At 37.7% G+C, this 15,171-nt stretch overlaps 1 protein-coding gene across 1 annotated transcript in view; it reads left to right on the forward strand.

The window, feature by feature from the left end:
* Positions 1 to 1,409: 1,409 nt before the first annotated feature.
* CDYL2 (chromodomain Y like 2) overlaps positions 1,410 to 15,171 on the forward strand; it is a 160,153-nt gene continuing 146,391 nt past the window's right edge. Inside the window, exon 1 of the mRNA XM_036750033.1 lies at positions 1,410 to 1,520. Coding sequence (XP_036605928.1) covers positions 1,410 to 1,520 — 111 coding nt within the window. The remainder of the gene's footprint in view (positions 1,521 to 15,171) is intronic.

Genomic DNA, 15,171 nt, shown 5'->3' on the forward strand with positions numbered 1-15,171 from the left:
TCATTTCTTAGCCTGTATATGGGCTAGGCTGCTCTGCATCCAAATCACTTGGTTGTTTTGAGGAAAGCTCTTGGTCACTGTTTCACTGTGTATGAAGTATCCGGCTCACCTTTTAGAAATGTTCTTTCCTTTTTAGATCATAGCGCATAATTCTGGGAAAATCTTTGGATGGAAGCAGCATGGTGCCCCATTAAGGACATTGGGTATAATCAGAGGACAAGAGTTTGATTCTAACCTTGCCATCTACCACCTGTGTTACCTTAAGCAAGTTATGTAACACTCTGGGTTTTTCATGTTCCTTAGCTGTAAAATAATACAGGATGTCCCTAAAGTCTGGGCACATAGGAAAATTGACAGCAATGTGGAGTTATTGCATTGAGTTCATGTGAACCTTGCAAAGCGCATCGACTTTGCATCACAAATGATGGAAATCATATTGAAGATGTTATTTGTTACTATTCCAATTAAATAAAATGTGGTTGAAAATTTCATTTATTTCATTTCATGAAAATATGCATTGTTTGCCTATGTGTCCATTCTTTAGGAACACCCTGTAGAGTTAGACTAGATCATTTCGGAAGTTCCCTTAAACTATGAATCTATGGTTGTGTGGCCATTGCCCATATCTTCTGATCTTCATTCCTACTGCTGTATCACTCCCCAAATCAGACCCCAAGAAATGCCTGGAAAGAGTTAGACCATTCAGTTCCAGGTCCCTCCTTGGGACCATGCTTTTTCACCTGGCCTGTTTCCAGCTCTGTTGTGATGCATGCCCAGCATCTCTTGCTCTGAGAACCCTACTACCTTTGCTGTTTCACCCATCATCTCTGTGGCTTCAGACCAGAACACCCTTCCTAGAGACCTCTCTTCTTTATGTGTTTTCTCTCCCCGTTAGAATGTACGATCTTTAGTGACAGGTACTGTGTTTTTGTTTTTGTATTTGTAATACCAGAGTTTCATAAAGTGTTTGGCCATTGGTAAGCATTTAATAATGATTTTTCATTCATTCAAACACATGGGTACATTTGTTAAAGAAAACATTGAAGGATTAAACAATAATAACAAAAAAAACCCTGAAGATTTTAGGGCACTTAGTTATTTTTTTAAATCATTGCTACTGATTGAAGGCAAGGTCTTTGAAAGAAAAAGCTTCTGGAAATGAATTCCTTGTTAAGAAGATAGTGTCTGATAAATGGGATTTGGATTTTTGGGCCATGGCTTAAAATAAAAGAATGATAGGCTTCTATTCGGGGATAATGTGAACCATACAAAGGCTGGTAAGGATGTATTTTACTAGGGAATTGAAATTCTAATCATAAAACTTTAAACTGAAAAGGAAGGCAGTGAGAGCAAACTGCTTGTATATTCACTATAGAAAATAGCTTCAGTATCACCAGAAGAATAACAGTATGGATGACCAAAAATTCACCAGGAGACAAAAATCAAAGAAAAAGGATCCAGCAGCACTACAACTCTGGGTCACAGATGTCTATAACACATTGATAAAGGATGAATCACAGGTAAGGTAAATCAGATCTTAATTCATTGCACATGCTTAACAATTATGTTTTCAAAAAGTCTGATATTTGTACTGCAAGGATGCAAACACTTGTAGCATCTTGATCCTGTGAGTATACTGTGGATGAAATATGATTACAGGGCAATAGAAGGAAACAAGGGAACTAACTCTAGTGAAGTATATGCATGTGTTTAACCGCCAGTTAGGAATCAATTTATTTGTAAACAATTTGAAGACAGGTTGGTAAGCTGCAAAAATATGTTGCACTTAATTAGAAGTGGTCAGAGTTTGATGTGATTGCTACATGAACGCCAAGATCGCTGTGATTATGATCATGAAGGTTTCAAATCGCTGCAGAAATAAATCTGTAATGTTTAAAAGATTCACATGCTTGCTGTTATAGAAGAAAAATATACTCGTAATGCAACTGGGCAACTATTTGCTGCTTTAAGTGCTATTGAAGAATTTTTAGCGCAAGCCTCTTGGCCAATCATTGTGAATCTCCTTGGGGGAATTTTTAGTTCATAAACCACTAAGTGGGAACCACTGGTGTGGAACATTTGGAAGAAGATCAAAGGAGGCAAAAAAGAGAAGCTGTATTGTGATCAGAATATGCTACAGACAACCTGGACAGAAAGAGGAAATAGATGAGGATTTCATAAAATAGATCATAAGCCCAGCAGAGAGACATAATACCATATTGATGAGAAACTGCGATTATCTTGTCATCTTTTGCCGAAAGCATAGACGCTAATCATTTGACTAGCATTAAAGTAATTTTATCCTTCAAAAAGTGGAGGAACCAACAAAGGGAATGCCTATCCTTTACATGAGTCTCACAAAGCAGGAGTAACTTAGGGGGTGCAAATGATAGGAATCTTATGGGGGGTAAGCATTACTTCATCTTAGAAGCTGTGGTGAAGAAAGTCATAGTCTCACATATCCTAGATTTTTTGAGAGTAAATTTAAAAGATTTCAGAGAATGAATAGGTAGGATTCCCGGAACTAAAATTCTAGAGAAGACGGTCTAGGTAGAATAGGAAGCTTTCAAGAAGGAAATGATAAAAACAAAAAGTTAAAGCAATTTGTATTAACAGGAAAAAGAGGAGTTTGTCTTAGGAGTCCAAAATAGCTATCCAGAAACCATCAATCAACTTGGACTTTATTTTATATTTTCGAAAGTCTTATTAATTCCTTCTGTTTTTATATCACATTCATTTCCTAATATTATCTACATCCCCATATTGAATTTTCTTTTGTAGGATATAAAAGACCGGTTAAACAAATCCAACCAACATAGCTACCACATCTTACTGCATATGCAGCATTCCTACTCTGTAGTCTCCCACTTTCTTTTTAGATAAATGAAGTTTATCATCTCTTTTCTGGAGCCAAAATTACTCATTAGTCAGGTAGAGTTCAGCAGGCTTTTTGACGTTTTAATATTTTCTTATTTATATGTTTTGTTTTTATGTCATCTTCACTTTGGAATCCCCCACTTTCTGTCCCCAAGCCAGAGGATTAAAAAGAGGAAAAATAAAACAGTTCAGTAAAATTAATAGCTCAGCTCTACAACCCAAAGTCTGTTTTTACCTCTGTAAAAAAAGAAATGGAGTGCATTTTCTGGTCTCTTCTTTGGAGCCAAGCTTGGTAATATTTTTTTTATTCTTTCAATTTTATATTGTTGTAGTAAAAGTTTATAGGCTTTTCCTGATTCTGTTTGCTTTACATCAGTTCGTAATATTCTTCCCATGGTTTTCTGTAATCTCTATATTCATCATTTATTCTAGCACAGTAATTATTTATTACATTCGCGTATCATAGTTTGTTTTGCCGTTTCTCAGTTGATGGCTTTCTGCTTTGTTTCTGATATTGTGAACAGTGCTATATGGGAACTTTCTATCTCTTGACTTTGACAGGGTATATGCTTACTAGTGGCTTCTCTGGGTTAAAGGGTGTGGTCATCTTAGTTACTTAGCAGAATTCCAAATTGTATTCCAGTACAGCTGGATGGACTTCACTGTCTTTCAGTATTTGTAGTTATTATGTATATTCTTCTCCTGATTCTGCTCGCAGATCTCATGATTCTTTGAATTCTTCAAATTTGTCATTTCTTATAGCTCAGTAGTTCTCCATTATGTCCATCTACATGTGAGATTCTTGGGATCCATGAACGTTTTTTTTTTTTTAATCTTGGTAACTGTATTTGAGGATAATTGCTTTCCTATGTAACCCTATTTTATTCATGTATAAACATTACCAAAAAGGGTTCATAGATTTCACCAGATGGCCAAAGGGATAAATGTCATAAAAAAAGTTAAGAACCCTGGCCTAGTAATTTGCCATTTGATTGACATTCACCTTTTTTCCCCCAGCCTTCTGTTACTAGACTGAAAAAGTGTCACTAGGAATGTTTTGACAATTGGGACCATTCTTTCTATCTTTGACCTCCTTAGTGTACATGCTCGGTAGTTATGAAAAGTTTAAGATTTTTCTTGCACAACTCCAAAGTGTTTTCAAGAATTATTGGACAACTTTGCACCTTCACCAAGAGTATACAAGTGTGCCTGTCTTCCCACAACCCCTCCAACATTGACTATTTTCATCTTTTATGATCTTTTTTAGTCTCTTCTGAGCTCTAGTCCCGTATCACCATTTGCCTATTGAAAATTTTGAAGTGGATGTCCTGGAGAGATCTCAAACTGAACATGTACAAAATGGAATTCATTACCTTGTCCCTCCTTCCTCTTTTTCTTCACTAGCCTTCTCACCTTATTTAACCTGTTCCTCCTAACTCCTCTACTTCTACTCCTCCTAGTCCTTAACCTACCCACCCCTCTAAGAGTCCCTCCCTTGTCCTCTCTTCCCTCCCTTGCCCTCTTATTTCTTTCTGATTTTTTTTTAAAGTATGCTTCAATCTGTATTCAGACACCATCAGTTCTTTGTCTGGGGACAGATAACATTTTTCATCATGAGTCCTCCATAGTTGTCTTGGATTGTTGTATTGCTAAAGATAGCTAAGTCATTCATAATTGATTATCTTACAATACTGCTGTTACTTTGTACATTTCACTTTGCATCAGCCCATGCAAGTCTTTCCATTTTTTTCTAAATACACCAGTTCATCCTTTTCTACACCACAGCAATATTCCAACCTTGTACTGTCTAGTTATTTTAAATAGTCTAAAACAATATTGATTAATATGGTTGACATATAGTGTAATTTCCCTATTTTTCTCTTTTGATTGAATCTGTTTTAGCTTTAACTTTGTCTGAGATCATGAATACCACCCTGGTCTTTTTTTTTTTCACTGATAAATTCTACTCCTGATCTTTATTTTATGTTTGTGCATATCTCTTATCTCCTGTCTGTCCTGGCTCCTCTATTTTACTTCTACCCACTACCTTGCTTCCTGGTTACTTAACCTACCCACGCCCCCCCCCACCTCCCCGCCAAAGATCCCTCCCTGATCTTCTACCCCTACCCTTTCCCCTTGCCCTCTTGTTTCTATCTGAATTTAGAAGAATTTTGTAGCCTTCCAAATGTATATGTTGTTTCCTCTTTATTCCATTCCTATTAATCTAGATACCCTTCTATATCCCCTTTATGCTATTCCCACTCTTCTCTACCCCCCATCCTATCCCCTCACTCTTTTATTTATTTATAAATGTAGATGACTTTTATTTCAATATATATATGTATATATAATTATATACATATATACACATATGCATATATGTATACATAGACCCACATCCACACACCCATATTGTTCTCTCTTTAACCTAGATCTGATGTGAGTAGGGTTCCCTCTAAAAATTCCTCCCTTATCTTCTTTCTCCTCCCTATCCCCCTAGCCTTTTATTTCTTTCTGAATTTAGAAGACTTTGTACTCATATATATGTATATGTATATCTATATGCATATGTATATGTATATATGTATGTGCATATGTATATCTATATGCATATGTATATGTATATGCATATATGTATATGCATATGTATATGTATAGATAGCTACCTCTTTAACCTATTCCCAATGAGAGTAGGGTTCCAGAACTATCAGACCTCCTCCTCCATCTAATTCCTCTGTGTCGATTATTCCTTTTACACATTTGTGTAAGATAATTACTCTTTTTACCTTTTTCTAGATGGCATTACTTTTTAGGATCACATCAGACTCAGCTCTACCCCAATCTTTCTTCTGAATTACTCAAATACTAATACAATCTTATACATATAGTTTACATTTTCTTGTATAAAAGTAAATAGTCTGTCCTTATTGAGTCCCTTATAATTAGCCTTTGATGTTTGCCTTATACTTCTCTTGGATCTTGTATATCAAATTTTCTACTGAGTTCTGATCTTTTTGCAGTAAAATCCTGGAAGTCTGGCAATTCATTTTTTTCCATTCAAGATTATGCTTAACTTTGCTGGGTATGATATTTTCTGCTTCAACCCTAATTCTTTAGCTCTTCAATAGATAGTCTTCTGAGATCTATGGTCTTTTAGTGTAGGCACTGCTAGGTCTTGTGTGATTCTAATTGTGGCTTCGCCATATTTGAATTTTTTTCCCTTGTTTCTTGTAATATTTTCTTCTTGATCTGGGGATTTCAGAATTTAGCTATGATATTCCTGTAGATTTTCCTTATAGGACCTCTTTCAGGTGGTAGTCATGGATTTTTTTTTTATTTACACTTTCCCCTCTTTTTCTAATACTTCAGGACAATTTTCTTTAATTATTTCTTATGTTATTGTATCAAAATTATTTTTCTGATTGTAGCTTTCAGGAAATCTGATTATTCTTATGTTTTCTCTTCTTGCTCTGTTCTCCACATCACTTGTTTTTCTTATGAGATGTTTCACATTCTCTTCAATTTTTTTCATTCTTTATATTTTGTTTTATTATTTCTTTGTCTCTATACTTTATGCTCTATACTCTTATACTTTGCAGGCTTCCCCTTGCCACATTCTAATTTTCAAGGAATTGTTTTCTTCCTTGAGATTCTGGATTTCCTTTTCCAGTTGGTTAACTTTCTTTTCATAGTCTTACTGGTATGGGGTTTTTTGGATTGTTCTTTTTTTAAAGTTTTTCCTCAGTCTTTTTCTTATTTGATTTTTAAAGTCTTCTAAAATTCTTCTATGAATTCTTTTTGGGAAGGAGACCATTTGACATTACTCTTTGGGGTAGGAGAGGCTTTTTTACTTCAATATCCTCCTCTGAAGATAAATCCTGGTCTTCTCTATTCCTATGGTAACTTTGAGCCTTTGATATGGTTTTTTCTTTCACCTTTGCCTGCTAATTTTTAAAAATTTATAGCAACTTGTTGTTGTAATCACCTCTATTCCTGGGATTTGGGGGATGGTGCCTCTGGCCTCAAGTCCTCTTCTCTGCTCAGGCCTGGAATGGAAACCAAGAACTCCACTCTCCTGTAAGTGTCCATAGCCAGGCTTCTGCATTCACCAGGTGTGTGCTAGTTCCTTCTTTCCCAGGGCCACATCTGGGCTGCACAGCTGGGCAGAGATTCCCTCCATCTTCCCTTGTGCAGACACCAGACTCCCCATGCTACCCAGAAGGTGACAATTCCAGTGGCTGGGGCATAGGCAGCCTCCCAACCCAGCTGGCCCCAGGGCTCGCTGCTTGCTGTTTCAGAGAAACTAGCCTGGAGGTGTTTACCCTTCACAGGTTTTCTTCAGATCTCCCTTAGTCCCAGGAGGACCACTGTTCTGCCCCTACTCTTGTTTATTTTTACTGCTCTACGTTCGCCCTGAGGTGCTATTTTGTCTTGTTTGTGGGGGAAATCTGGAGAGCTTGGAATTTCCTGACCTACTCTGCCATCTCCCGAGAATCTCCCTTGTATCCCTTTACCCTTCTCCCACTGTGCCCTCTTAAAACCTGTCCTGACATTCTTTCCACCTTCTCATGCTCACGGAAACCTGCCTCATGCCAGGAGAAGCTATGTCCCTTGCCATCGTCTTCATTTCTGGTTGCTCTGTCACTCCTGTACCATGGCACACTGAGCCAGGAGAAATGCTCTTCTCATCCCACAGTCCCTCCATCACTCTGCAGCCTCTTCACTTCAGAATTCGCTTTATCTGTCTCTGTCTCCTGGTCAAGACCTATCGGCTCCAGTGCATTCTACCTTGTTCCTCAAGTTAAGGCTTGGGTGCACCAGTCCTCTCAATCCCAAATGCTGTGGACTTCAGTTTTCACAGTGATGTCCCTTCAGATACTTTGCCCTGGCAATTCATCAGCTTCGTTATTTATATTACTACCCTGCTCAGTCATGCACAGAAGTAATTACATCTTAGACTTCGCTATCACCCAGATTGTGCCATCCTCATGATTTTGAATGCAGAAATTCTCCAGGCCAACTACCGTCTACTCTCTTTTCATTTCTTTCTTTCCCCTTCCCAAAAAACATATTCTGTGTTTTTACCTCAATCTCCAGTCCCTCTGTATTCCCCTCTTCTCCCAGCCCTCACATCTTTTCTGGCTTCATTTCTCCCTTCATAGTCCCGAATTTGCCATCGACTAATTTATATACTGTTATCCACCCTTGCTTTCTTGTCTTACATTTTTCCATTTTCCAATAGTGTATCACCCTTATCCCCGTCCTTATTTTGTAGATGCTGAATGCTGCTAGAGAAAGTCTTCCAAAAATGTTGCCTGGATGCATTTCAGTTTGTTGTGTTTTTTTTTATTTTTATTTTTTGAGGCTGAATCTGCCTATCTCACCAAGGATAGAAGTGCCATGTCCACACATGTGCCCAGTTGTATTCCTGATTGGCATGGCTAGGCTCTGTTTTTCCAGTGTGGGCCAGTTCACCCCTTCTTGGGCAGTCTGGCGATCCCTTGACCCTAGAGGTGTTCACCATGTTGGTGCTGGAATTACCATGGGCACTCAGTCACCTTAGTTTACTACATCTTAGAACTCCCTAACTGAAGCCAACTACGAACTTCAGTCATCCAATAGGAGGATTGCAGATGTGTGCCCCCGTGCCTGGCTAGTCCATTACAAATTAACACTAACTAGTCTTAACTGTGTCTTTACTGATTAATTCCAATCCTTTTATTCTTCCATATTTGATTATATTACAATCTTTGCAACAAATTTGGCAAACCTCTTTCCTTAAGTCCCTGATACTATTTTCATTCTCTTTCTCTTAGCGGATAACTTTTCCTTTCCTGAGAAAATTGAGGTTAACATCTGTCTTTTGCTTCCCTTTTTTATAGTGCTTTAAAACTTTTTTGCACTATCCCCAATTCTCTTTGACTCTGCTCTAGTCCCAGAAAATTAGGTTACAGTTGTTAGCCTTGGACCTTGTAACTTGTGCCTTTGATAGTATTCAAGTCTCATCCCTTCAGGGATCTTGTCCCAGCAAGGCACTTCATTCTGTCTTTTGTTTTCAACATCTTCCTGTCTTTTCCTTTGCTGTCTACAAATACATGTAATTCTCCTTAGTTCTTAAAAAAAGAAACCCTTCACTTGACCTGGCCATCCCCTCAAGCTGTCATCCTGTATCTTTCCTACTTTTCATTACCAAACTGCTTAGAATCATCTACAGAGTTGTTGCTTTTTAACCACATATTTGTCTTTTATCCATGTATTTGGCTTCTTATCATATGAGATCATAATTGTAAAGGACTTAGCACAGTGCTTGGCACATAGTAGATACTACATAAATCTTGGCTGCTTTTATTATTCTTATCATCCCACCGCTGTAATGAAACTGCCTTCCCAGAGGTTGTCAATGATTTCTCAGTTTCTAAATTTTTTCATTTCTCCTTGACCTTTCTCCAGCTTTTGATGCTATTCTGTATGTATGACTGCTTGCAGGACTTCTCTATCCATTAGTACCTCAAGGTCACCCTGTCCTAAATCAAAGTCGTCCTCCCCACAAATGCCCTCTTCCCCTCCTCCACACTCCTGTTTCTGATAAAGCACCCCATCTTCCTAGTTGCCCAGATTTCCCACCTCAGAATCATCTTTGACTTTTCCTTATCCCTCACCCCCGACACAGCCAGTCAGATCTTTTGCCTTTCTTTATATCCCCAGCATTTAGCACAGAGCCTGGCACCTAGTAGGTGCTTAATAAATGCTTATTGATTGACCAACAGTTGCCGAGTCCTGTGATTCTATTTCCATAGAATTTCTTCTTCTCTTCGCTCATGCAACTATTATCTTAGTTTGGGTTCCAGATAGGTATCACTTGGACTTGTGTCTCACTTGGCCTGTTGTCTCTCTACCACCAATCTCTTTCTGAGATATCCTTCACATAGCTGCTGGAGCTTTATTTCTCAAGCGCAGGAAGGACCATCTTACTCTCCTGCTTATCTTCCTTCAGCGACTGGGGTTGCATCTAGGATTAAAGGCCCATGCTTTGTCTAGAAATGTTACTCTTTCCACAGTTTGGCTAATGCCTGCCTCTTCAGCCTCCTCGTTTTTTCTGCTATCAGTTAAACTGAACGGCTTCCTGTTCCCTAAACTCTTGTTTCTGGGCATTTGTACAGACTGTGCCAGGACTCTGCTGGCTCCTCATCTTTACCTTTCCAAATCCCTCAAGGCTCAGCACGCATCTCTCCTGTGAAAACTCCCCTAATTCCTGTCCCCTCCCGTGTAGCTCCCAGTCCTTTGTCACTCAGTCGGTCAATAAGCATCAAGTGCCTACTATGCCCCATGCGGGGCAGCTAGGTGGTGAAGAGGATACAGCACCCAGTTTGGAATCAGGAAGACTCATCTTAATGAGTTCAAATCTGGCTTCAGACATTTACTAGCTGTGTGACCCTGGGCAAGCCACTTATCCTCTGTTTGCCTTAACCCGCTGGAGAAGGAAATGGCAAACCACTCCAGTATCTTTGCCAAGAAAACTCAATGGCCAATATTGGCCTGACGTGGTCCATGGGGTTATGAAGAGTCAATCACAAAGAATTAGATGCAACTCAACAACAACAGCAACGTGCTGCATTCTGGGAATACAAAGATGGAAAAGACAATCTCTGCTCTCGAGAATCTAATAATTTAGCCGAGGAGACAATATGCGAAGAGCTATGTACAAACAAGTCATATACAGGCTATATTAGACGTAAGCAACAGAGAGAAGGCCCTAGAATTAAGAGGGTTTGAGAAGGGGCTTCCTGTAGGTGACAGAATTTTATCTGTGATTTCACTTTTTTGATTTTTTTTTTGAGTTTTTGATTAAAGGGCCTATCCCTTGATTAACTTCTTAAAGAGACCTATTCACTCACATTGAGCATCTGAAAAGGCCTGAGCCTAAAAGGGGCCAGGGTCCCCCATTGCATCCTGGGCCATCTCCAGTCATCCTGATGGAGGAGAAAGTGAGGCTGGTGACCTTGCACAGCCCTCCCTCACTCTAATCAAAGTCAACTGCAAGGCATGTCATCATTTCCCTGATGTCATGGTTCTCTTTGAAAACAAAGGACAAACACAGCAATCTGTGTTCCTTTTGTATCCCTCCAATAAAAAGAAAATGAATAATAAACCACATATATGATTATGTATTATATGATTATATTGTGATATATATAATATATAACATCTAATATTTTATATATATATATATGTGTGTATGTATGTATATGTATATATACTTTTAAACCTCCCAACAATGCTGTGAGGAAGATTATATGCATGGGTATTCTTATCTTCATTTAACATATGATAAAAAAGGTCCAGAGAGGATGTGTCACACCCATGGTCATACAGCTACTCAGACTGAGGGAGGATTTGAACCCAGGTTTTCCTAATTTCCAAATTTAGCTCAGTATCTACTAAACCATAATAAGTATAGGCCTTTTGAGGTTAGATTTTGTTTCACTTGTATTTGTATGCCCACTGCCTAGCATGTTTTTAACACATAATAGACAGATAATAAATATTTGTTGAATTAAATTCTTTTTAGAATGAATGGGACATCTTCCATGGCACTTATTGGCAACATAGGCTAGTATATATCCTCCTGTTTGATGCAGCGCTTGATGTGGGTAATTAGTGGATCATCGAATGACATTATCTCTGATTAAATCAATCATGGAATTTTGCATGATCTTAATAGATGCATAAGGAACTCTTTTTTTTTTCTCTTGAGGAAGCCTTTAAGTCCTCCTCCTGTTTAACTGAGTCAGATACATTTTTGTAATTAACAAACAGTAGATACAATGGAATCTTCTATTTTATGCTTCTAATGTTTTTTTTTTTTACTGGAAAGATAAAATTAACTCTAGAAAAATCATCTGTGAAGGCTTGCTTCTTTCTTCCTCAAGTTTTTATCAAGGATGCCTCTACATAAAGATTTTGTGGAGCTAAGAAAGCAGATACACTGCCTGTTAGCTTCTAATGCCTTCTTAGTCACAGTTTTTGGTGGTAGTTCATGATAATTTCTAATCTCAACTTTTTGGAATCCTTCCCTTTTTGAGGTATCTTGGGTAGGGGAGAATCTCCAAGTTCCTTTAAAAACTACAACAGTTGCAGCCAAGTTTTCTTGTTTTTGTATTCAGTTTTAGATGTCACTGCCATCTTCATATACAGACCATCAGGTATTGTAGAGTGAGGGCCCAAATGTGACAGTTCCACTGTCATCAGCGATGGGGATGCCACCAGATCTATTGCATGTATTAGCTGTTGTCTTCTCTCTAGTTCCATCCGCTATGTTCTTAGGTGATCTGGTTTAGCTAACTCTCACAGGAAGATCTATGCTGGCTCATTTTTTCTTCAGCCTGATGTTCTGCTTTATCATGTAATATTGAACATAATTATCTGCTATATTTCACAATGTTTTGCAATAGAACATATACCATACATAGTGCGATGAAGCTGAACACAGGTGTTTTCTGGTATCTTTTGACAGCACCAACTACTTTATATGTCACCTACTTTATATTAGTTGAACTCCTCTAAGAAATTACATCAGTATAGATGTAATGTTTTTCCATTTTCCTATTTCCCTTTTTTTGGAGTGTGAAGTATATTTTTAAAAGTTGAGTAAGACTTATGGTAATTATATGGAGTGTTCATCACATACTTATCCTTTCGTCTAACTAGTAGATCTTGATTTTTCCTCTAATCAGTTGATAGAATATAGGCTCATTGAGGGCAGGGGGTGTTTAAATTTTTTAAATATCTCCAGCACCTAGCACAATGTCTTGCATATTATAAGAATTTTTTAAGAAATGCTTGTATGTTAGTTAATTGATAATATCACTGCATACAGAAAGATGATTCAGAAATGACTCCTACATTGGAAGCTATTTGTTTCCTGTTTCTTAAGATAAAGTCAGTTTTATTTTTTATTTTGTGATCAACCAGTCAACAAACATATATTTGGCACTTAATCTATGCAGTACTAAGCCATAGGGATACAAAAAGAGGCAAAAGACAGTCCTTCCCACAAAGAGCTTACAATCTGATGGGGGAGATACATGCAAACAAATATATACAAAGCAAGCTACGCACAGGATAAATAGAAAAGAGAAGGAAGACATTAGAATTAACAGAGGTTGGAGAAGTCTTCCAGTAAAAGAAGGGATTTTAGTAGTGGCTTAAAAGAAGTTAGGGAGGTCAGTAGGAGGAGAGGAAGAAGGGAAACATTCCAGGCATAGGGACAGGCAGAGAAAATGCCCAGAGCATGGATAGAGAGTCTTGTTTGAGGAACAGCCAAGAGGCCAGCATCACTGGATCAAAGAGTACATGTTAGGGAGTGAGGTATGTGAAGACTGGAAAGGTAGGAGGGGGTCTAGGTTGTAAAGGGTTCTGAAAACCGAATAGAGCGTTTTATATTTGATCCTGGAGGCAATAGGGAGCCACTGGAGTAGGAGGGTGATGTGGTCAGACCTGTGCTTTAGGAAAATCACTAATGATCAAATGGAGGGTGGAACTGAGTAGGGAGAGACTTGCTGCTCATAACTCATTATATTTAACTCTTTCTGACCTTCTTGAAGGCTTCTAAATAGTTCATAAGCTTATGTCTACTTTTGAAAAGTTCTGAGCAATATTTCTTTTTAAAAATATAAATATCCATCCGTACACACATGATTTGTATATATGTTAACAAGTTCATTGTTGTGACGTGGAAGTGACCCCATATTCATTATTTGAAATATTTCATTGATACCTTTTTTTCTTTACACACAGCTGTTTCAGCACACTTCTCTAGACTGAACCTTCACTTGTGATAAACACAACTATGCAAAAACATCCAATATTGCGATTGCATCTGACAGTCTAGATAAGATTCTATCCGAGTAGTCTCTCTCTGCCCTGCAGTGAGGGATGAAGCATGTTTTAAAATCTGTTCTTTGGGATCTCTGTTTTCTTAAAAAAGCAAATTAGATTCCATGCCATCTTGAGGAGGGAGGGGGGAGTGCGGGGAAGAAAATCTGGGACTCAAAATCATGCGGAACTGAGTGTCGTAAACTAAAAATAAAAAAAAAATCTTAATTAAAAAAAAGAAATTACTGATGGCTTATTGTTTTATTTTTTGAGACAGATCCTACTTTTTAAATGGTTTTTCTATTTTACTTATCTCTTTGACTTTTAGACATTCTATTTTGTGTTTAGTGTGTGTATTTTTTTTAATGGCTGCTATTCCATTTTCTTAGTTGCATACCCAGTTCATTGATCTGTTCTTTTTTTCTTTATGAAGGTGTTTCAGTGTACAAATTTTCCCCTACTGACTGCTTTGGATATATCCCAAAATTTTGTGTATGTCTTCTTATCGTTGTAATTTTTTTGATAGAATTATCTCTTATTCTATGACTTATTTGATCCACATAGCCTTTAGGATTATATTATTTGGTTTCCATTTAAGCTAGAATCCTTTCTTCAAATACCCTTTATTGATTATGCTTTTCCTTATGTTAGGGTCAGTGAAGTATATTTTAGTGTTTGTGCTTTTCTGCATTTGTTTAATAGGTTTTTATGCTTTCGCACCTGGTCAGTTTTTTTTAAAGTTGCCATGAACATGTGAGAATTATGTGTATACTTTTTAATTCTCATTCAGTAGTCATTTGACTTCTGTAATATTTAAATTTTCTAAACTGGTCTGTGATTTTTTCCCTTTGTTTGTCTATTGGTTAGATTTACCTGAGTCTGAAAAGGGCACATTGAGATCCTTCCAAACTCTATATCCCAGTGCATTTTTTTCCACCATTTTCCCATGTGACATTTTCACATTTTACCAAGTATCATGAAAATAGTGTGTATGCACAATGACTGTAGTTCTGAAGACAGCGTTTGCTATCTGTGTGACCATGGACAAAACACTTAACGTTTCTAAACCTCAGTTTCATCATCTGTAAATTGGGGATACTAATACTTACAGTACTTATTTCACAGCATTTGTGTGAGGCCCAAGGGAGATAATGTATGTAAAGCATTTCCCATAATAATGTCTGTTTAGACATTATTTTCAATGTACCTATTGACTTAGGAGGATCTTGTCAGGTTCCTCCTAGAATTTCTGTCCTTTATTCTCTGTGATAGTTATGGTACATAAGCTGTCATTGCCTCCACGTTCTGTTTGTTTATGCTTGTTGTGAGTCCTGAAAGGCGAGATACTAAGTGGCCCACGATATGATGTTTCTTGTTTTCTATTGTTTTGCGTGATCAAATCAACTCCTTTGGCTCCTC

The sequence above is a fragment of the Trichosurus vulpecula genome, chromosome 3, assembly GCF_011100635.1.
Source record: "Trichosurus vulpecula isolate mTriVul1 chromosome 3, mTriVul1.pri, whole genome shotgun sequence".
NCBI lineage: Eukaryota > Metazoa > Chordata > Mammalia > Diprotodontia > Phalangeridae > Trichosurus > Trichosurus vulpecula.